We start from the raw sequence: 22,652 nt of genomic DNA, 5'->3' as shown, positions 1-22,652 counted from the left end.
AATGCAAGGAAGCAGTGTCACTCTCACTGTCCAGCTTTACATCCCCTGATGTGACTCAGCAAGAGCTGTGTGCCCTGGCAGGGTTTGGTTTCTGTCACACATGTAGGGGTGTGAGTAAGCAATGGTGTTGCATGGCTGTAATTCCACAGCACCTGGGGAGCTGCATTTCCATTGGATTTCCTGTTGACCCAGAGCCGCTCCTGGCTTGGGAAGGGTGGCAGCCACAACTCCATACATGAAGACAACCTGGAGTGTGGGGTTGGAGAGCAGCACCCCACGAGGAGCTGTTGTTTCAGGAGTGGAATAGCTCACCCAGGCATGCCTGTAGCTGGCCCTGGGACCTTCCAAAGAGGACAGAAGGCAGGGTGTGCTACCAGGGACCAGAAAATGTGACATCCTTCAATTAGGGCTTTTATCCCAGGCAGAGCAAAGTCAGTGGGAGCTGCTGATGGGGATGTGTGGGAGAGCACTGAGTACTCCCCCAAGACTTCTGTTGAAGGCTGCAACAGGCTTTAATTTAGGCTAGTCCTGCTCCCAGGGCTATATTCCTCACTGTGAGTGGGAGCAGCCAGTGAGATCCGAAATTAACCTATGTTGGCTGTTCTGCTTTTGCATGTATCCTGTGCTTCCTGGCCCAGGCTGATTTGTGTGTTCTTTTCCCTGAACAGGTCTATATCATCAACGTAACATGGTCTGACCTGACTTCCCAGATCATCTACCGGAGATACAGCAAGTTCTTTGACCTGCAGGTAAGTCTGTCCTGTCTAACATAAAATATTATTTCTACTCATGCTTCTAGTCATGTTTCCAGCTGGGTTAATAGTGCCTTTAAATAAGGCTTTGTGCTTGTTTGGTCTGTTACATGTCATGATCTTGAAACTTTTCAGACTCTGGCCTTGTAGGGTATAAGATAAGTGGGTGGTATGCTCACAGTGAGTAACTTGCACTGTAAAGACTTATAAAGCTGACATTTTCATGAATGGTTTCTGTTAAAGAGGGGATCTAATTTTAAATACTTCAGATGCACTTAAAACAGAGAGAGCACTACGTTTTGGGCCCCCAGAAACTACTTACCCAAGCAACTGAAAACAACAGAGCTTTTGCACACTCCCACAGCAGTTCAGTAACAGAGAATGCAGTGGAAACTTTCCAGTCTCTCTTCCTAACCATCTACCTAGCCAGCCAGTGTCCTGGCTCCTGCTGTTTTGTACAGCTCCTTTTCTCTATTCTGTGCCTGTATGTTTAGGTATCATCAAAAGCTTTCTTGCTGGATAGCTGCTGACCAAAGTTTGAAACCAGGAATCAGCCGCTTCATTTCTGGTGGCGCTCCCAGGCACCTGCATGGGTAGGGGGAGCTTTGGGGCTGGTGTTCTGTTTGGCAATAATCCAGATCCGCTGATATTTTTGTATCATTGTAGCTTTGTAGGCAGCAATACTAATTGCCTGGGGTAAAAATAAAAGCTGTGGTTTGAGACACTCTTGAACTTTGGGGGAAAGGTTGATTTTTGTACTGGAGCTTGTGTTTGGAGCTGGGCTGAGGTTTCAATAGCAAGTCCTCACGGTCAGTATTGAGAATGTAGCTGACTGTGCTGTGTCCTGAAAAGTAACACTGAGCCTTTTCGTATGGTAAATTAGGAAAAAAAGGGTTCTTGTTTATGGTATCTTAAAGAGCTCTAGTTTCATCTCTGCTCCTCTTTGTTTCATTTCTGGTACTTGGAAACCTGAAGTCTCCTGGCTGTTTTGTAAGCTATATCAGTTATTATGGCCTCCTGGCCTTTTGGGTGAAATGTGACCATTTCTACAGCCAGTCCTAATTTCTTTTTGCTGTGTGGCAGGAAGACAAGAGAGGGATGTTCTTAAGCATCCTCTTGTGCCCATCTCCATTTCTAACTGGGCTGAAGTGCCAGGCCTGACAGTCCCACTGCTGTAAGAGAATGTCAGCATCTTCTCTGTGTCTGCTGTACCTGCTAAAGATGCACAGCTCTGTGGTTGCAAACATTTCTTGTTAGCTTGTGAATTGTGGCCAAAACTGTTTCTTTCTTTTTCTCTCTTCTTTCTCTTTTCACCCCAGTTCTGTTTTCATGTATATGTTGTTCTGGGTCTCCCGGCCTTTCCTGGTAGGTTTGAAAAGTTCCCATCAAGTGTGGAGTTATCAATGGGGTTAGTGTGTTGGACAGGAAATGATGTCTCAATCAGGGAGTGAGTCCTGAAAGGTCCCATTGATAAGTGCAAGGGGGCCTAGCCAGTGGAAAACTCCTGCTTGCACGACGCTTCTCCCCCCACGAGAAAATACAACAAGAAAGTAACAAAATTCCCTTCTTTAACCCTTTTCTCTCCCAGGGATCTCTGTCAGGGCCAACACTGCATGAGCAGTGTCAGCCCCCTACCACAGCCTCTTTAGCTCTTGCAGTGTAAGGTGCAGAGTTACAGAAATTGAGGTTACTTGAGATTTCCACAGTCCTGCCATGTCTCTACTATGTCACTGTGTCCATCTGTGCCTCAGTTTCCCAGCTGTGAGACTGCGACAAGGCCCTGTGTGCTCAGGCTGCCATAACTTGGTTTTAGAGTCCCAGAGGTGATAGGTGGTTTTTTATTCATTCCCTCCTATTAGTCTTTCTGGATTTTTGGTTATGCCTGAGCATCTCTTAGGTGAGGCAAAGGAAACTGCTTTGGATCTTGAATAGAAATTTGTGTTTCCAGCTCTAATGAAGCCTGCAAAGAGAGTTGGAAAAGTAAATGAACGCTATGGGGGACTTTGGGTAACCCTTGCATTTTGGGAAATCTATGGCTTGATGTGCAGAGATTCTTGCTCAAAGAGAAATTAGCTCCAGATCTTGGGATGACTTGTGCTTTCCAGATTTTTGCTGTGAGCTTGAACTTCTAACCTAGCACTGGTTGAACCTGGGGTTTGCAATCTGATGCCATGCATGGTAAGGTGGTCTTAGCATAATCAATCTTCTTTGATAATATCCCTGCTTGTCCCCATGTGGCACTTCTAGAAGAGAACCAAGCAAATTCTCTGGGAGTAATGCTCAGCCAACTCACGGGCACCACTCATGTCCAAAACAGCTGGAGTCCACAGGTCTCTGCCAACTCCACTCACCCTGCTGTGTCAATGACAGAGCTGCACTTCAGGGCTTCTGAAACCAGCACGTGTCTCCTTTGCTCTTGACTGGAAGTGGAGGAACAAGGGCTGACTTGTAATGACTTAATCAAGGCTGCAGTGGCTGGCATTGACAGTGACACTGGATACGACCCATGGGGAAACCCAGGGGGCTGCCCAGGAGCAGGGAGGGAGGAATAGAGATAATTAATTTCACTACTCCATTTTCATGTTTCTTTAAAAAAGAGCCCACCCTTCCCCAAACGGCTGTCTCTGTGGGAAGTGCCTCAGTGGTTTTGAGAGCTGTAGCATTAGTAGGAACTGCATTTTTAAAAATACTTCTTTGCAAATTCTGTTAGGCACTGCAGGAGGTAAGAGGCTGCTCTGTCCCAAGGATTCAAATCCAAGGAGAGTTTGGCTGTGCTATTTCAGCACTGCATATGCTTGAGTTGGGAGTCAGGCTGTTTTTCAGTTTAGTAATAGGGCAGTAAGGCTGGTCATACCATAGGATTTGTTTGCCTCACAAAGGTGTAAGAAGTACAGCAAACAGAACCCAAAGCAGCAAGCCAAGTGTCAGCCCTGTGCTGCTTCAGTAAGGGCTGGATATCTGTAAACACAGATTTTAAATTAAATTAGGGTATTGCTGCATCATTTAATTGTGCAACCAATCACATCTGTTCCTGAGCATGGGTCAAATGATGGCAGCAGAATACATGTGAGTGCCAGTGTTTCAGTAAATAGGATTGACAAGATTGAATTAACTCTTCATAGATGAAAGCGTTACTGTAAATTGCTTGTCAAATCCAATTATCTGTTGTCTTTCACCCTGGGGAGACATTTGCACCTGAGCACCATGTGGGGTCAAAGCTACCTCCTAATGTAATATTTTGAATGTAGTTTCCTTGCTGTTGTCTGCAGTGCAGAATGGAGGAGCATGAAGAGGGTGATGTGAACATCACCTGTCAGTGGTGCTGACCCTTGTGACAGGCTGGTGGCTCACTGGGGCATGTTCCCTGGATGCTGTTTGAGATCTTCCATCATCATTGAAGGGTTTGCTTGTGGTGGTTGCAGAATCCTGTCCTGAGGTGATAGTTCAGTAATGCTGCTGTTGTCCCCAAAGGAGATGAGAAAGGACATTCCTTTATTGGAGTAGCAGAGATAATTCCTGGCATTTCCACTGTGCAGTAAAAGACATCTGCAGATGTAAGGCCCATGTTTTTCTTTCTGGAAACTGTGTAGGCTGTTAGCAGAATGGGGATTTGCAGCTGAATGTGTGCATAAATAATTGCCCAAAGCATCAGGTGGAGAAGTGTGGAGATCCAGATAGCTCTCACCCTCTCAGTGGCCATGCTGGACTGGAAAACAACCACCAAGTTTGCAGCTGGCAAGCATGAAGGATGTGTCTGTCCCTTCTCCCCATATCACCCTTGCAGTTGCCCAGTACCACCTGGGGTTATAATGACCCCAGCTGGTGCTGTCCCCACTGCTAGGAAACCCCCTGCCCAGCAAAGTGAGCAGGGAACAGGGGACCAAGGATCTGTGCCTGGTCTCTCAGTTTCAATCACCAGTGATCATCTGCTGCATTTTATCCAGTGACTCCAGGTGCTCTCCTCTGATTCCATGCCTGTGCTACTCAGTGCCTGCAGAGCATGAACAGGACCAGCACCTCAGCAGAGGGACCAGACCCTCTGTTCTGTGAGGATGGCTGGGTCTCTGTGTGCAGAGCTGGGGGAGGATCCTTTCTCACAGCAGGTGTAATGCAGCTTTCTCCAAGGCGCAACACAGCAGCTGGATTTAGCAGCACGCCACCATCCCACGTAGTGTGTTTGGCTGTGCAGGAGCTGAGCAGCATCGCCGCAGCCGTGGCAGGAATGTTCGGCGGGCACATCTCAGCCTCCCCTCACAATGGCACACACAGGGAGTTTGGCTGCAAGGAGATGTCTGAAATGTCACAATATTGAAAAGGCAAATAAACAAGGCTCTGTTCAAGCACTGGCTCTGTGTATCAGCAAAATATTATCTGCCCAACATGGTTTGCTGATCTAAGCAGGTTTTCTTCAAAGTGGCGCAGAAAGAGGAACTCACTAGCAGCCAATTAGAACATTAAAAAAGTAAAGACTACTAAGAATTTTATTAGGAAGAGGAAAGACCTGTAAGTTGTTTTCATCCAGATGATAAAACATCAACAGCTTCATTTGTTATTTCTTGGGTCATCCTGGTTGTTTATAGTGCTCTAATGGAGTAACGGAGCACTGGAAATGACATTAAACAAAAATGGTAATATAAAAACTAGTAATTGCAGTCTGTATCTCTGCTTTTCTTACTCAGCCTGGAGTTCATGTAAACGCTGCTGCTATCGATCGTTCTCCTGTTACACTATTCTGTAACAAAATCCCTTTCTCCATTACCCCAAGCTGTATCAAATAGGGTAATGCCCACTCTCATTCCCAGTTTGGTTGTAACTATGCCACGCGCCTGAGAACCCTGGAATTCACTGGATCACTATGATTTGAAACAGGACCTGGTGGCTTTGGCATGCAGGCTTTCTGGGGCAGAGCAAAGAGGGAATTCTGTGATTCTGATGGAATTGTGTATATTCACTCCAGTAGTTAGTCTGGGTTAATTGCCCATGTGGAGGCCTACAGTCCTAATTCTGGTGGTCCAGTGCGGTCTAACTCAGTAATGATTGTTTTTGTAGGGCCTCTGATATTTCATGTTGTTCGTGCTTTTAGCTCTGCAGGAGCGGTAAATGGACAAGTTCAAGCATGCACTAAGTTTAGCAGTGGTGAAGAGTGTAGGTAAGGATGCAATGGGGCAAGTGTTCCCCTGTGTTTGCAAATGCTGACTCCTAACCCTCAACCCATCAGGCCTCTTCAGCAGGGTGAGCAGTCTCCCACTGGTCTTCCCACCCATCCAGAGCAGCAGGGTCACTCTGCAATGGGTGACCCTCTCTTTTCTAGGTGCCACCCTGTGCAGAGCTCCTGGCTGGCGCTGTGGGAAGGGCAGGGCAGGGAAGGAGAGCTGCTGCTGTGGCTCCATGCGAGACGCAGCTTGCCCCTCTGACAGCGTGGGAGGGTTGTGCTGAAAGGATTCCCAGCCTCTGACAAGCTCAGGGAGTGTTTCTGTTGGGCTGTGTCTGTGCATCTCAGGGTGCCCAAGGAAACAGGCAGGAAAGCTGGGGGAGAAGGTGGGGTTGAATGGGCCAGGGGTGGAACAGCGTGGCAGACATTGCTGCATCAGGCTGTGGTACGAGTACACAGTGAAATTGGTGTTTGTCCTGCTGGGCTCTGCATGTGCCTCCCTCTGCTCTGGGCTGTGCTGGCCTTGGCCAGTGTGGTCTGGGTTGCAAGGATCACATTTCCCCTGTTCCCATTCCCTTGGTGTTCAGCATCCTGACCCTGCTGTAGATGTTGAGAGCTGCTGTGAAATCTTCTCCAGACCAGGGGCCTGGCTCCATATCTGACCCATCAGGTTCAGACCCATTGCTTGGCTTCAGGGACATCCTCGATAATCTTGGAAATGTGGGGATGGAGTTACTGCAACAGCTGTAGGGTTTCATTTATAAACAGCTTCCTTAAGAGCATTATTGAAACTGAAACAAGACTGGGAAAATTCAGAGGAAATCTGAACATGGGTCTGTCAACACATCTGTTCCCAAAGGTCAGTGCTGGCTCCCTGGGGAGAAATGGCACATCCTTTCTTCTGATTAAACACAGGCCAGTTGTTTGCTGCTGTTATCCCAGACAGTGCATGGAGAAACTTGCAGTGCAAGGTTTGCAAGGGATGCAGAAAACCAGATTTCCAGGAGGAGCCCTGCCCCATCTGTGAGGGCTGACTGTGCCTTCTGTGTTTGGCAGCTGTGCTGGAGCTCCTGGTGCAGCCACGCTTGCAAGACTTGGCTTCGGTAGGAGAGACCCCTCAATGTCTGCTCTGAGAAAAATAGCCTGACAGCAAGCTTGTAACAGGCCTTCCCAGGGGAGCTGAGATGCCCCTGGGAAAAAAATAATAGCTGACATGGTTATTGAGCTGAGAATGGTTGTCTCCACTGATTTAAAAGCTATCTAAATACCACTTGTCCTTCTAACCCTCAATCCTTTAGGATACCAACTAGCTTGGGGCAGTATCTTTGTGTTCAATGAATAAATAGAATTGTTTATAATTCTAATTTCCATCATTATTTAAATGCTTGCTTGGCAAAACAATCTGTTCAGCTTCCAGTATTTGTTTTTAAGAGACTTTACACGTCAGACGAAGATGAGGGCCATGATGAGGAAATGGCAAACTGCCTGCCAACCTACAGTAGAGGTGCATTGAATGACCATGGCAAAGAACCTGCAGCTGAGAAGGTGACCCAGCCTATGGGAACCCTCCCTTTTGTACTTGTTCACTTGGGTTCTGTTGGAGCATAAAGCTGACACTTGAACATTGTCCCTAATCTGCAGCATGGGAATCTCCTGCAGGGCGGCTACAGGGAAATATTTGCTGCTCAGCACCAATCCACCTCTCTGGCCAGGACATGGGTGACCTTAGAAAGTGAGGTGGTGGCTTAGCCGACTCCTCAGGGTATGACAGCAGCAAGGCAAGAACAGAGGTGATACCCATCCCACCCTGTCTCAGTGGTCTGGGCTCTATATGTAGTTAAGCAAATGAGTTTTGTTTGGTTGGGTTTTTTTAGGAACTACTGGGAGCATCACAAAGAGTTTGTTGAGTTCTTAGCTGTGTCATTTAACTGTAAGTGATCTGCCTCTAGCAGGTACTGAAAACAGTGAAATTGGTCAAAAGTGTTATCTTCTGGAATTATTCCCTTGCTTTCTAGAATTTTATTCTTACCATCTCCCATTTATTGCTGGCTTGAAGACAGTAAGGATGTTGGAGGACCTGTGCTGTGCTGTGGGCTCTCCTGGATACAGCGACAGAGAGGAAAAGCAACAAGTTCTTCCTAATGAACTGAATTGACTTATATCAGCTGTGGAGGACTCAGACTTATTTTCACAACTGTTGGTTGCTTTACATGTTAAAAATTCAATGTATCGGGAGTATGAGTCCCTGCAAGGCTGGGGAACTAATGGAAACCTAAAAACATGCCTGAAATTGCCAAAAATTCTGAAGCATGGTGGAAGGCTTTGGTATGGAGCCCAGACGTGCTTGGTTATGTGTCTGGACAGTATCTCATACAAGGGATTATGCAAAATCATGATAAAAACTGGGCTGAAAGCCTTTCTTCATCAGAGTGCATAAAGGCTCAGTGTATACCTCCTGTGTTATCCCTTCTCCATCTCCATTATTTTGCTGCTGGAAGCTCTCCTCATAGATCTCCACAGCAGGACTTAAAGCTCAGCCTTGGGAGCAGCCCTCTTGTTTGTTACCCTTGTTCCAGGTTTTGTTTGCTGGAACAATAAAACACAGGAGAGTGTTTTGGCTGTGGGACCAGCCCCAGCCCAAACTACAGCTCTGGGGCTGCTGGCCTCACACAGGCAGCAAATTCTCCAAGTGCCACTTTATTAGCATATTTCCTCTTACCAGAGCTCAAGATCAACTTTTTTTTTTTTTTTTTTTTTTTTTTCCTGGAACATCTGTGTGAAAATTAAATTCCTCAGTGGGATTTTTCCATGGCCTTTTTTCCCTGAAGCACCCAAGCCCTGAAAGCTCGGGCATGACAGTTCCACCCCCTGCACTATGTTGTCGCTCTCCCCTAATCGGACTCAGCTTTCAATTATTTATACTGCCGGAAAATTGCATGGAGTTCACACCCCCAACCCTGAAACACAATTCTGCTTTTGTGCAGGGAATACAATCCTTCACTTTCATTAAGTGTGTGGAGACCAAGATGAGAAGTGCCTGTTGTGTTCGCATCCCTTGGCTCGCGATGAGAGGAGCTGGTTGTTTTCGCAAACGTCCTAAATAGCCCTGGAAGGGTTACGGGGAGTTTATTTACATTATTGCATTTAAGTGCAAATAGAAAATTGCCCAGCCATAATGGAAAGTTTATGCAGGGCTCTGTCAGAGCTCTTTTCCATGTCACCTCACCCCTCCCGGCTTTCTGCTCTGACAGGCTCAGATGTGGGAAGGCCCTGTCTGGAAGGAGCAGTAGCTCTTGGTCCTGTCACACCATGCTTTGCTTACAGGACAGAGAAAAGCATCAGCTGGCTTTGATTGTGGGCTGTGTACAGTCCTGCCTGCCATAGGGAAGGCTCCTGATCAGGCTCACTCCAGCCTAATTTATGAACACTGGGTGCTATTTGCTTCTTCCCCATAGCACCTGAATGACTGATCTTTTCACCGTCAGTGTATGGAGCATGAAGTTGGGAGTTTGTTTACCCCCTATTCCCTTCCTGCTTGCCTTGAATCACAGCATGGTTCTCCTTTTCTGCAACCAGAGCAGTTTCATGTCTCGTGCAAATGCAAGTATTCCCACTGCAGAACTGCCTTTTGCAATTTCCACTTCCCTCCCTTCAGGGGAAGCATTGAAGTGGAGCGGTCAGGGCAGTAAAACCCCCAGTACTGAGAACACACATGGTGAAGTCACGCAAAAAGCAGGACTAGTGATGCTCTGGGGAAGCACAGCCTTGTGCACACTCCTTCCCGGGTGCCCTGTTTGAACAGCATTCAGCCAAGCTGAGGGCTTTTCTGTCCACCTTTTGCTTTTTCATTTAAAAAGGGAGTTCTGGTCTGTCAGATCTGTTCAGAAAAGGAAGGACTTGAATTCTCACAGCACATCACATCCTTTGGCGCTGACCTGGCTGGCAGCCTGCTGAGTCCACACCTGCCATTGAGCATTGACCCAAGTGGCCATAACTCAAGTTTTTTTAAGCTATCCCATCTGGGACCCTCTGAGGGTACAAAGACAGCAGAGCAAGGTGTTGCAGTCCAGTGAGGAGGTTTGCACTTTGACAGGTTGCTGAAAAGTTCTTGATGGCAGGAGCTGTGAATGAGCTCACAAAGGACTAAGCAGAGACTCAGAAAAGCACCACAGTGTGTTTAAGATCATTTCTGTAATTCTGTAGTGCAAGCAGAGGTCTCTATTAAAGCCGTTCTTGAGGCATCAGTGTCAATGTAAGGGTGCCTCTGATTCACCAGGTCAGTCAAAGGCAGATCCTAATCAATTTAGTGGTGCTTTTGCAAACAGAGGTAACATCAGAGCCATGTGTCTGGGTCTTGATGCATTTGTTTTTTAAAGGGTGTGTTAAGAAAACCAGTGAGACTTGCTGAGCTGCTCCCTTCAGCCAGGTGTTTTGAGAGAGGTGAAGGACAAACCACAAAAACACTGTGAAAGAGAGGGGAAAATGCCAAATGGGAAGAAATTAAAAAGCAAACCAGGAAAGGACTAAGTAAAATGATAATAGGAAAAAAATTATTTCAAAGGGCTAGGTTGAGTTTAATGATCAAAGTTTTATCTTAGAAAGGAATACAGCTTATCCACCTGGCCAAAAAAAATATTTCACAGACTTTTCCTTTTATCTGGCTAAACTCTGCATTTTGACAGCCTGGTGAGTGGGAATGTTGTGGCCTCTCTGTCATCTGTGAATGTCAGACATCCAAGTCCAGGCTTTTCCTGGTCACTACAGCGATGTGCTACTGCTTGAACAAAACTGGCACGTGTCTTCCTGGTGAAGAAAGTATATTGTGGGATGGCACATGCTGAACACCTGTGTCCTTTTAACAAGTCCAGGTTGTCTGGTAGTTTTCTGTGGTGTTGGTTACTGTTGGTGCAGCTTTGCAAAAACCTCTGTTGCCTTACGCAGCACTCATTGTGTTATTGTGCTGAGGGTTAGAGGGTGCTGGTTGCTTGCACGTAAGGGTAGGATTAAGCATTTGGTGCTTCAGGAGGTGGTAGAGATTACTTTGCCATTGGATTCTGGGAATAAGGTAGATGGAACAAGTGATGTGCTTCATGAAGGTGGTCCCTGGCTATCCTTATGTAAAGGGAAAGGTTTGCAGAAGGTGCTTCCAAGGTAGACAGGAGTCTTACGAAGTTTCAGGTTGGTTCTGGGTGTGGGAGAGCCCTGTATTTTCCAGCTGAGCAGGGGTGTGCTGTGAGCTGCAGGAGCACTAGGGCTGTCAGTTCCTGCCTGCTGTTGTTAGGAGACCTCATGCTGAATCCTGTTCCACTCTTAGGTCAAAATATATTTCATTGCCTTAATGTGGAAATGTTTTTTGTGTAATTAGGAGCTTGGAGTCTGTGGTATGAAAGAAGGAGGGGGGAACTTCTGGTGTGGCAGGAAGGTTATCTGGAAATACCCACCCATAAAATGGGGGCTATAATCAGCCCTCCTGGAGAAAGTTTATTCATTAATATTTGTGAAATGCTTTGCAGTCTATGGTTTGGAGTGTTTTTAACAGAGCCAAATGTTGGCTGTATTACAGTAGCTAAGCCAGACCGTAATGACCACATTCCCTCTCCTCCCCTTGAGCCCCCAGCCATTTCTGACAGGGTTTGGTGAAGAAGTGAAACATCAGCAGAGTGACCAAACAGAAGTTAAGTGCTCAGCAGAAATATAAGTAGTGCTTTTCATTCTTGGGATTATGTCCTGGATCTATGGAGTCTTGTGGTTGGAAATTGAATTTATAGAAGGGATGAGGAATTTATTTCTAAGCTTGTACCATGTTATCCAGTTGGTAACTGGTTTAGGGTCCTTCTGAGTTAGGATGTACTGGTGGCATTTGGGTGATTGCAGTTATCCTGTCCTGTCTCCATGGGAAGTCACCTGGGTGAGACTGGCATGCTGGGATGGGAGGGAGATGTGGCTGTTGATGGAGTGCATGGTGAGCAGGGCAAAACAAGGAGGCCCCAGAGCAGGATGCAGGAAGAGCTGGTTTGATGGGTTGCTCAGCTCTGGCTGCCCCTAAATGCCCCTTGCTCCATGCCTATCCATTTCTTAACAGCACTGTGTTTGCTCTGTCAATAACAGAATAGCATTTGCCTTTTGTTTTACTTGATTTCTGGTCTCAGGAGGTGAAACTTGGCGATGGCATTGGTGGCAGCAAGGGTCTTTCTTCTTCATGTGAAGGAACTGGGGGGATTCAGTCTATGCTGTGTCCCCAGAATACCTTGTGGATGAGATTGCAGCACAGAGGCAGCAGGTATGTGCCAGGAGTCATGGGGTAAGAACACATCCCAAAGAGTGAGTTACTCTTACAAAATTGTTCTCTGGACTTGCAGGCGTTTGCTCTGTGTGGCAACTATGAACATCTCATTAGCATGACCTGGTGTGTCGTGTTCAGACACAACTCATAGCTCTCCTGGCCAGCTCTGACACTCTGGCTTGTGATGCATCCATTCCCTAGCCTCACCCAGGGCTAGGCTGGCTTCCTGCCTCAGGGACTGCGTTGCTAATCTTTGCTTGAAGATTTGAGGTGCCCAGACATGCCTTGGTATGGGGGAGGCTGCTCTGCGTGGTTATGATGGTTCTCAGCTGGATGAGAAAGGAGATGAGATGTCTCTAGCCCAGAGGCAGAGCACGCTCTGTTGTGTGCTAGCAGGGATGCTCGGAAGGTGGCTTGGCAAAACAGAGGCGCCAGCACCTCGCTCAGAGCCCTGATGTTTCTAGAGATCCATCGTCCTTCGAAAGCACCCTCTGATTGTGGAGCTCACAGCCAAAGACTGACCCAGCCCTCGCCTCTAATCTCATCTTTCCTCCAAGAGTCCGGTCCCTGGAAAGATGTAGCTCTCCAAGAAGACATTCCAGGGGGGTTTAATCACTGCACTCGCTCCAGCCCTGCTGCACTTGTGGTCTAAGCACCTGCTGTTTCATTTAATTAGCAACAAATGGGAAGCGTGGGCTGGGGGAAGAGAGAGCAGCACCCTGGTGAAGTATTTGCTGCGATGTAATGTATTTTATTTTGGGTCCGGAATGGAGGCCATGAGGAACATTTTCCAGAGGGCTCCATAAACCACCTCTGTTCACAGGGTGATTATTTGAGGAGGGAGGGGAGTGTGGATTTAAATCGGTGCTGCTAATTTCTGCAAACAACCACATTATTTTTAATTCATACTCCAGACTCCCTCCACCCATGGCTTGATGTTGGGAGCTGTGAATTTTCCATGTCATTACAAAGTCCCTCTATAAAAGAGAGCCCTTTAAATATATTTCAAAAAATTGATTTCAAATACATCAGGCTCTCAGATAAGTCAATATTCAGAATGGAAAACTGACTCTTTCCTTCTCTCATAGTGGCCTGCTCATTTATTTGTATTTCAGTAGCGCATACCACCTCTGAGCAGAGCTACATCTGTCTGGTGTTAGGGGCTAGAAAAGGCACGAGAAGCTGCAAGATAAGTTGAAAGATATAACGCCTTTGTTCACTGTGATTAGTTGAGTTTGGGGGCTCTCTGTTGAAATTGGTGTTACGTTGCCAGCAGTATTTTACCAATGTAAGGAAGGGAGATGGGGACAACTGGGAAGGCAGACATCTCCCATGGATTTGAGAGGGTAAGTTAACATGTGGCTGTCAGGTATCCAGATACAACGGTGTCTGTGGTCACGTCGAGAACTCTGATAATTTTGTTCTCATGTGGAGTTTTAAATTCAGTCCTGGGTATTGGGTTCTGCTCCAAGGACAGTAAAAGTTCACAGAAAATTCTCATCTTCAGAGATTGTGATAATCTTGAAATAGAGAAACTCTTGCTCTATGTCCATGCTATGGCCTTCATTATTAGAAGAGAATATTCCAGTTGAAAGGGACATAAAATTACCATGTAGCTGCTTGGGCCCTTCTGGGCTGACCAAAAATTAAAGCAAGTTAAGGGCATTGTCTAAATGCCTCTTAACTCCTGGTAGGCTTAGGGCATTGACCACTCCTCTGGGTAGCCAGTTGCAGTGTTTGGCCACCCTCTCAGTAAAGAATAAGCCAGTTTGTAGGTACTCCTACATAATCATAATCATTGTATGCTTACTGCTATCAGTAGGGAACCTCCCAGTTGGGGAGGCAGGTGTAAGAGAGGTTTTCCTGGGAAGGGAATTCTGTTGTGCCTCAAAATTCAGCGGCATCATGAAAAAAACCTCACCTTTACATGAGTGCCGAAGCGTGGAAAAGTGGCCTCCGCATCCTAGAAATCATTGATTTTGCAGAAACTGGCTCTTTCTCTTGCTTTTTGGAGTAGTTATATTGATTTTTTTTAATCTGCTTGTAGGCACACAGGGCACCTGCACATATCCCAGAACTGTTAGACTCCTGCAAGTCAGCATTATACTCAGAATCAACCCCATAATCCTCCAGCAGTATCTCTTCCTCATCTCAGTTATTCCTTCTTTCTCTATGTTCCTGTCTCATGATAGAAATAGGTTCTTTCTGCATGGATCAAATATAGAAGCAATACCTCGAGGGACTCATTCAGAGTCAGGATATGAAGTCTGGAGTTCTTTTTCTACCTCTGACATTTGAGAGATGCTTTTAAGTAGATGAGATACTATTACAGTGTCAGCCCATCTGTTAGCAGAATTGGTGTTTGAATCCTATTCCTTTGCTCAGTTTTAACAGAAAGGCAAGTGAAGCTGTCTGGCAGTTTACCTTGTTGCATGTCTCAGTATGGTTAGAAAGGGAAATCTGTTTTTGTTTTCAAGTCTCTATTGTACTTGCAGTGCTTAATGCTGTTCAGTCCCACATTCAGGCAAGGGGATCACCTGCCCAGGCTGCTCTTGCAGTTTCTCTTGTAATGGAGAACAGCCCCTTTGCCTCCCCTTTCCCCTGCTGCGCTTGCTTTCGAAACATGAGCATCTTCCTCTGGCTTCAAATCCTTCTCCAGGCTGATACTGATCTGCAGGGTTCAAAGCAGGGGTGGGATTTCAAAGCCTCCTTGACCATTTTGAATCTGCAGTGTGACGCTCAGGCCGTGTTGAAAGCCCATGTTCTGAGGCACATTTAATCACATCCCTGCACCTGTTAGGGTGGAAAAAATGTCTTCTGAGCTTTGTTTCTGTTGTTCCTCAGCCATTCTCAGGTTTTCCTTCGTTCTTGGCCAGCACAATATTCTCTGGCATCTGACCTCATGAAGAGACATGTACCAGTCCCAGATGAAGGGCTAGAAATTGTCTGCACCTGGCTCAGCAAAATAATTATTTGTGTGTATGTGTGTGTGTGGTAGTGTAATTTATTTGGTCAGTTACTTGAGCCAAAGAAGCCCTAATTAAGCAAGATAACTTTGCATCTGGGTTGCTGGCAAAGAGCATTCTCTGTGCAGGCCATGGGAGTGTAGTTGATGCCCTCCCAGGCCTTTTCCGCCCATGTTTGATGACAAAGGGAGGTTGGCAGTAGCTGTGCTTTGATGAAGCTGGTGTCTTGCTTTCTGATGGAAAATAGGCCATTCTGTGTTCTGATATTTTTGTTAATCTCAACAGGATGCATATGTGGAACTCAATTTTTGAAGTTGCTTGTGCCTGGTAGAAAGCAGTTGATGTGTCATTCCTCTTCCCACCTCCTCCTCACTTCTTTCTTGGTAGCTTTTTCTTTTATTTGTTTAATTGAATTTCTAGTGCTGGGTTCTGCAGATGTCAGTTCTCTAGACCTGATTCCTTACAGCCATAATGCTGAGGTGCTAAAGATAGATAACCTTATGGAAGACACAAGGATCATGTGGACTTTCAAAACCAGCAGCCAGGTCTCATAGGGCAATGCCATCAGACAGCTTGACTGCTGCTCATAGGGGAATTACAGGCCTGGATATGGCTTGAATCTCTTTGATGCAAGTTAGTGTCTTCCTGGATACTTTCTGTGACAAAATGTCTTAATGTAATTTCAAGAGGAGTCTGTGAAATGTTAATTTTCTACCTGAGCCAGGGGCTAGGGCAGAAGAGAGCTGTATGGTACCTGCAGCTTGTTGGCCAGGCTTGGACTTTTCAACACATTTTTGAGGATGTTTCCACAGTCTGGACATCTTTCTGATGTTCCTTTATTGTGGCTTTGTGTGATGGAGAGGAGGAGAGAATAGACAAGTGCAAATCCACAGGGAGGATGAGAAATAGTCCTGGATGCCTGCACAGTGCCCAGCAGGGCACAAATGACTGTCGTGCTTGTTTGCCCTGCCTGTCTGCCCCATCCAGCTTCTAAAGCTGGTCACAAGATGTGGAAAGGCATAGAAATCTGCATCATCACTGCTGGATGTCCTGGATGGTCATCAGCCCGCCCATCAAAGTAGCTTGTAGGTCACCTTCTTCCCCATAGGGATATTTAGGAAGGAGCTGCTGGATGTGATGAGTTGTTGTGCCTACAATTTCCTGTGGCTTGCTTCCCCCAGCACCCTTTCCTTGCATCACCCAAGCACATCTCACATCAGTGCACACACATTGTGTACCCTTCAGCTGGCCACCATGGTTTGCATGTGTGGCCAGGCAGGCTGGAGAACACTTGTGTTTTTGTTTAATGACTGAGTGCATGCCTAGTTTACTACAAACTGTTCCTGGTGCTGCACTGCTCCTCGTGTTACTGGCAGAGCATCTGCCAGAGGAGAGCAGGCATAAATGCTCACTGACAAGCTAGACGTGTACCCAACTGCCTGTGAGCTCATGGGTGCTGGTGCTCAGCCCACATGGCCCTGTGGCCACCCTCTGCTGCTGCTCTGACAGGGATGGGCACAACAGCTCTGGCTTTCAAGGCAGCACTGTGCTGCCTGAGGTGGGTAACAATGTGCTGGGTGACTCTTGCACCTGGTACTGCTGACCATGCTCTCACCATCAGGTCTTGCAAATGCCACCAGGCAGGGATATAGGCAGGAAACCTCCTGTGGAAGGACAGAGCTGGAAGGCTGGAAGGCGTCTCTCTCCTCTTGGATGCAAGCATCTGCCTCCATGTGCTTTTTCTCTCTTGCAACTTGTAGCTGTTGTCTCATCAGCAAGTTTGGAAAAGTCACAGCCCTGACAGTATTTCTTGACAATGTGCCCTGTGCCACTTAAAAGCTACTGAGATAAAAAAAGACCAAAATAACCCCTACCATTGTCAAAGACCTCCAGCGATGCTTTTCATACTCTGCCAAACATTACATGTGATTAGTTGGTATGATACACAGAGTAGCATCTGGTCCACAAGGAATGAGTCCAGAGATGGATGATTTTTATCTGAATGGAAATCCCAGGGTAGGGCTGGAGCATGCAGAGTGTAACACGGAGGCCCTGTAAACGCTTGGAGTGCCCACCCAGCTCTGAGCAGCACACGCAGCCAAGGCCACTGGCCAAGCCCATCTCCTTTCCCAGGGTTTGCTTTTGTTCTCAATTCAATTAATGAAACTCCTCAGGCAGACTTGTAGTTACAAAAATAAGATTTCAGTCCTAGCCTCCCTTTGTAGAGTGTTGGGTCCTTTGGGACAGCGCTGGTCCTGAGTCCCCTGGGGTTCTCCTTCTGGGCATGGACTTTATGAACTCAGATGTTACCCAAATTCCCCTTTTGCTTTTAAAGAGAGAAAGTTGTCCATGCTGCATGTTGGGGCAGGGATCAGAAGCAGCTGGTGTAAGTCTGACTGGGCAGCTCAGGTGCCTGTGTTGTGTTAGTGTTGGTTGTGCTAGTGATGGGAGGGCTTATTAAAACAGATTTTTGATACCATGAACTTCGTACCCTTGTCCAGAAATAAATCTACAGCGAGAAACCCATCTCTGAGCCACCATTATAGTAGGCACCAGTAAAGACAGATTGTTGCAAACCTAGGTTTGTTCTCACATTGTAAATGTGTGTAAATCCTTTCCTCTCTGCATTGCAAGCCCATGTGGACAGCAAGTGGTTTTGGAATCTGCCCTTCCCATGCACTGACCACCTTTGCTGTCCCTGTGTGCCACATGAGCATCCTGGTGAGATGCCAGCACAGCACCCAAGGCTGGGCAGTGTCTGAGCTGAAGGGCCCATGCTGGGGTGGGGTGTAAAGCTGGCAGCTGCCTCCGAGCTCTTGGAAACCTGTCCTGCTGGCTGCTTGTTACTTCCCTGGAGGCTGCAGCAAGGTATCTGTTACATCTGTGCAGCTCCCTCTGCCTGCTCAGGTGGTGGGATTTGTTGTCTGTACTCCTTTCTAAATCTCTCCAAAGACGAGATACACATGTGTTTGGAACCAGATATGCAGGCAAGATATCTTGGGGTTTGGAGGTGGGGAGAGAGGAAGAAAAGAAGACAAAGGAGTCTCCTCCCAGCGTGGAGTTAAAACCTGTGGTTGTGTTGTGCTTGGCACGGATTCCTCATTGTACTGAGCTGGGCGGTCGCTCTCCTCTGGCAGATGCTCTCCCCAGGGCTATGAGAAGTGTCCTACAGAGATGAGTAGATACCATTTCAGATGGAGTTTGTGAAGTAAAATGTGCCATTGTGTTCAGAGCTATTGTTTCTGTTTTCAATATTGAAGTTACTCATGGTTTCCAGGGAACAATATATCAAGCAAAGCTAACAGGCTGTAGAGAAGATGTAGATTATGAAAACAGAGGGATTAAGTTTCATACATTTGGAGCTAAAGTCTCATCTCTCTCTTAAGAGTGGGAGCAGGGAAGCACTCTTGCAGACTCATAAAAGTCTACCAATTTAAATGAGGGTGTGTTATTAAGAGGGTTTAGTTAAAACTATGGTCAGCACTGTGTGAGCAACTCAGAAGACTCTCTAAGGATGGATTCTGTGAGTGCAAGTTCAATGACCATCCAATAAATTTGGTTTCAGAGAATTTCTGTGCCAGACTTTGCACCAGTTCAAACAAAATCAGTTTGCAAAGATGGGATCTGGCTGTCTGGGTGGTTGCTACATAAAACACCCATGAAAATCCACTGTAATGTCTTTTTGAGAGAGGAGTAAGGAAGGGTAGAAGAGGGCATTGCATGACCACTGTGATTCTCCAGCTCCTGACATCCCTTTTGGGGACTGCCTGAACCCAGGAATCACACTGACAAACAAGGGGACCCAATAATGATGGGCCAGTTCCCATTCCCACAAGGTGCCATCCTAAATCTGTCATGTTGCAGAGGAGGAGCAGGAGTTTGGTTCCCTGGATGATCTGACAGCATTGAACAAAACAGTGGTAAAACAAAAAACAGCCTGTAAATCATACTGACAATATTTGGTGTGTGTCCTAACAGTAAGGATGCAGTTGGTAGCAGCACTCTGCTAATGGCCCTTGTGCTGCTTTTGGGATACCTCCTCAAGCACCCTGCTTGCCGCTGCAATGCAGTGTTTGATGCTGCTGCCAGGGTTTTTTTTTAAAGACCAAAAGGTTTTTCAAACCCCTGCAGCCTCCTACCAGTCTGTCCAACCTTTGTGCTGGGCTGAGCTGCTCCTACTTGCACAAATTTAGGGCAAGCACTCTCAGTTTTTGCATATTGAGGCCTTTAGAGTGGCTTGGTAAAGTTAGGGAACTGATAAACCCCAAAGTCTTAGTGGGGCTACCATGTAGTTCAGTCATAGGTTTGAAATTTGAAGAAGGAGGGAGAGTAAATACTTTTTTAAATGCCCAAGTGATGTAGGAAGCAATGATTAATGGAAGTGACCTTGGTGCTTTGCTCCCTTTCAATGAAGCTCTTAGACTTGCCATTGTGTTTAAAACTGGAACCTCTGCTCTGACAGTGCTGTCAGATGCAGTTCTGCTGTCTGAAGGCCAGAGCTGAGTGTCCAAGGGCACTGTTGCTGCAGTGTCTCTCACTGGGACACACTGGTCTCCTGCTGCTTATGTGCAATCTGAAAGAACACTTAAAGCCTGTGGGTTTTGTAAGGATGAAAAATTGCAGGATGTAAGGAAAGACACTCTTCTTTTGAAGTTAGCTCTTCTTCAAGACAGGATTTTTACTGTGACGGGCAGTGAGCTTTTTAGAACATGCCTGCAGCCTGAGCACCTGGGCTGGCTCTGGACATGCCAGCTCCAGAAAAAAAATCCAAGAAATTTCCCGCATCCCATCACAAAATTATGAGCTTTCCCTAGAGCTAATTGACCTGATGGGGCAGGGCATCAGCATGGCTCTCCCATCTCTGCATGACCCTGTGGGGCCACATAACTGCAGCATTCATCTCTCTAAAACAGGCATTGTGGTATGGCCTTACTTCCCAGGGATGCTGTTGGGACAAATCCTCTGTGGATACCAGAGTAACAGGGGACGTGTAATCACCGTGGATAGATGGGAAAGTATGAAGTAGCCTTTGTCCAAGCATCTTCCAGTGTGGTTAAGTTGGATGAGGCCAGTTTAATTTAGCACAGGGGAAAGAAAATGCTCCTGGCAAGAGACTTCAATAGCTTCTCTGTGAAAGGACAGTGTGGGCTTTCTGAGAAGCTCTTCAGAGATGCACCAAGTGCCTCTGTCATCCCAAACCAGCGCCTCAGAATGTTTTGCCAGGCTGTGGTAGCCACAAACGCCGGGCTCGTTCTGCGGAGCCTCTAGAGAAAGCTGCATTTCTTTATGAAAAGTACCAAATGTCTCAGCTGGGAAACTGCATTCCCTCTTTTGATGGATTGTGTTGGGGAAAGACCCCCAGTCTCTGCTCCCTGCCTTCTCCTCCCCTGGCTGTTTTATTTGGATACTGAGAGGTTTGTAAGATTTCCAAGATTTCTTGTGGAAATTTTCAGACCTGAGAGAGGCATTTTCCCTTTGAGGATTACACCATGCTGCAAATGTCTGTTCTCTTTATTTTATATGCATTTTCCTGCTTTTGTTTGACTTTCTCACAGATTGCACTATATTTAATGCAGAACATATCCTATAATGCTGTAATTGTCAGGCATGTCAGCTGGTTATCCGGATGACTTTTTGCCGTATTTTTTTTTTCTTTTAAAATAAAAGGAAAGCAGTTGCTGCTGCTTCTCAGGGATTGAATTATTGCACTTCTCTTGCATGTTGTGGCATCATGTAACACCACAAGGGAGCCAGTGTCACTGGCTGCCTGATAAAGTTATTCCTGCTGCATTGTGGAACCCGTTACTGCTTTAGGAAGAGATGGAGTCCCACCTCCCTCTGCTGTGTAAGATGTCAGTTCTGTGTGTGAGTGGGTAACAGATGAGCTCCCCTGGGCTCAGTCTGTTCCATGTCCTCACCCAAAGATCTTTTGCAAACTTTTCCTAGTTGGTCTTATGCTCAGGAACAGTTCTGCTCTGGCCAATTTTGAAGGGGTGGGAGTTAAGCAGGCTTCCTGCTGTCTTGTGTCTGTGACAATGAACTGGTTTGTTGTTCCTGTGAGACAGGGAAGCAGAGGAGAAATAAAAAGAAGCTCAGAGAAATCTAGATAAAGTTGTCTAACAGCTGTTTGCTGTGGAGGGATCTGCCCCAGCAGCAGAGGTTTCATTCCCTGTCATGTATCTCCTTCTGTCATTGGTCTCAGCTGGTGTGGTCCTGAGCTGGAGTAAATGAGGTCCTCCCACTTACATCATAGATGCTCCACTGACTCACCTTAGCAGAACACCTATTCTAAAACCAAACAATTGAAAAAATTATTTTCTCTAGACCAGTATGTAGAAGGTGAATCTATGGAGATAGTCTCTTGTGTTCTCCACTCTCTTGTTAGTTTTCACCTGCTGACATTTAAATGTTGGTCTGTTACCTAGCAGCATGAGATCCATTCTCTGGAAATGGGGGCCAACCATCTTCTTTAAGGGAAAGACCCCTTTGGATTCCCTGGTTAACCAGGATTTGGAGTATGCTATAGATGGACAAGCCCACAAATGAGAGGATAATTGTATCTGAAAAACACAAATAATATTCTTCCATTTGCTTCTGTCCTGCTGGGTTTAGATGAGTGTAGTTCCTCTGAACTCAGTCTCTGTCTCTGACTCTGCAGCACAAGGCTCAGAGCCTTTGATGGCTCTTGATTACATCTCACACCACCTACCTGAAATCTGTCTCACATTTTGCAGGTGCAAAACCAGACAGGACCAGAGCAGTTAATCCACTGGAAAACTCTGGCAGAATTCAAACCCATCCTGGCCATTGCCTTTCTTGCAGATCACATGGTTTATAATTCAAAATATAGCTGATGATGCTGAAACCATCAATCCTGCCAGCAAGCAGCACAGCTGGTTTCTAACTTCAAAATGAAAGGAAATTACTGCAGCTCCTCAGGGGTTTAATTAATAGCTCCTATTCTGGTATCTTACTTTTCCTTCTCATCTAAACTTGTGTTATCTGCATTAGAGACTTTCAGTCTTTTCTGACTTGCAGATGCCCTTAACCCCTCTTGCTGAGGTGTGAGTTCCATCATCACTAGTTTCAGATCCCTGGCAGAATCTTTGCTTTTCTTCCTGTTTCTTTGGCAGACTCTCTCAGAAGTGTGCACACAACCCCATACATGCACAGATGCCTCCTCTCCTCTTCCTTATCTCCCAGTTGGCTGTAGCCCTTCTTTTCTCCTTGGCACTCTGAGATTGGATCAGCCTTGTGAGAAGGGATGTCCCTGATGCCTGACTGTCCTCTAATACTTTACCTTTCAAGTCCATGAGTGTCTAAATTAAAGTTATTGTCAGCTTACCTTATTTTTAATGAAAAATGCATTTTCTGATGAGCACTTGGAAAAAGGGAAGCTGATGTGCCTCTTGGCATTTAGTGAAGGAAAAAAAATGCAGTCTTGGGACCAGCTGAGTAAGGTGGCCAAGAGTAAGGTGGCAAGCTGTGATTTCTAGGGG

General features: G+C 46.4%; 1 protein-coding gene across 4 annotated transcripts in view; it reads left to right on the top strand.

Moving 5' to 3' along the window:
- SH3PXD2A (SH3 and PX domains 2A) overlaps window positions 1–22,652 on the top strand; it is a 248,561-nt gene that overhangs the window by 41,704 nt on the left and 184,205 nt on the right. For all 4 annotated transcript variants that reach the window (XM_038141673.1, XM_038141674.1, XM_038141672.1 and 1 more), the window contains exon 2: window positions 669–749. In XM_038141673.1, the coding sequence (XP_037997601.1) occupies window positions 669–749 (81 nt within the window). The remainder of the gene's footprint in view (window positions 1–668; window positions 750–22,652) is intronic.

Source organism: Motacilla alba, chromosome 6 (assembly GCF_015832195.1).
Source record: "Motacilla alba alba isolate MOTALB_02 chromosome 6, Motacilla_alba_V1.0_pri, whole genome shotgun sequence".
In the NCBI taxonomy this organism is placed as follows: domain Eukaryota; kingdom Metazoa; phylum Chordata; class Aves; order Passeriformes; family Motacillidae; genus Motacilla; species Motacilla alba.
Note: the sequence above shows the minus strand (reverse complement) of the source record. Positions and strands in the feature narration are given on the sequence as shown.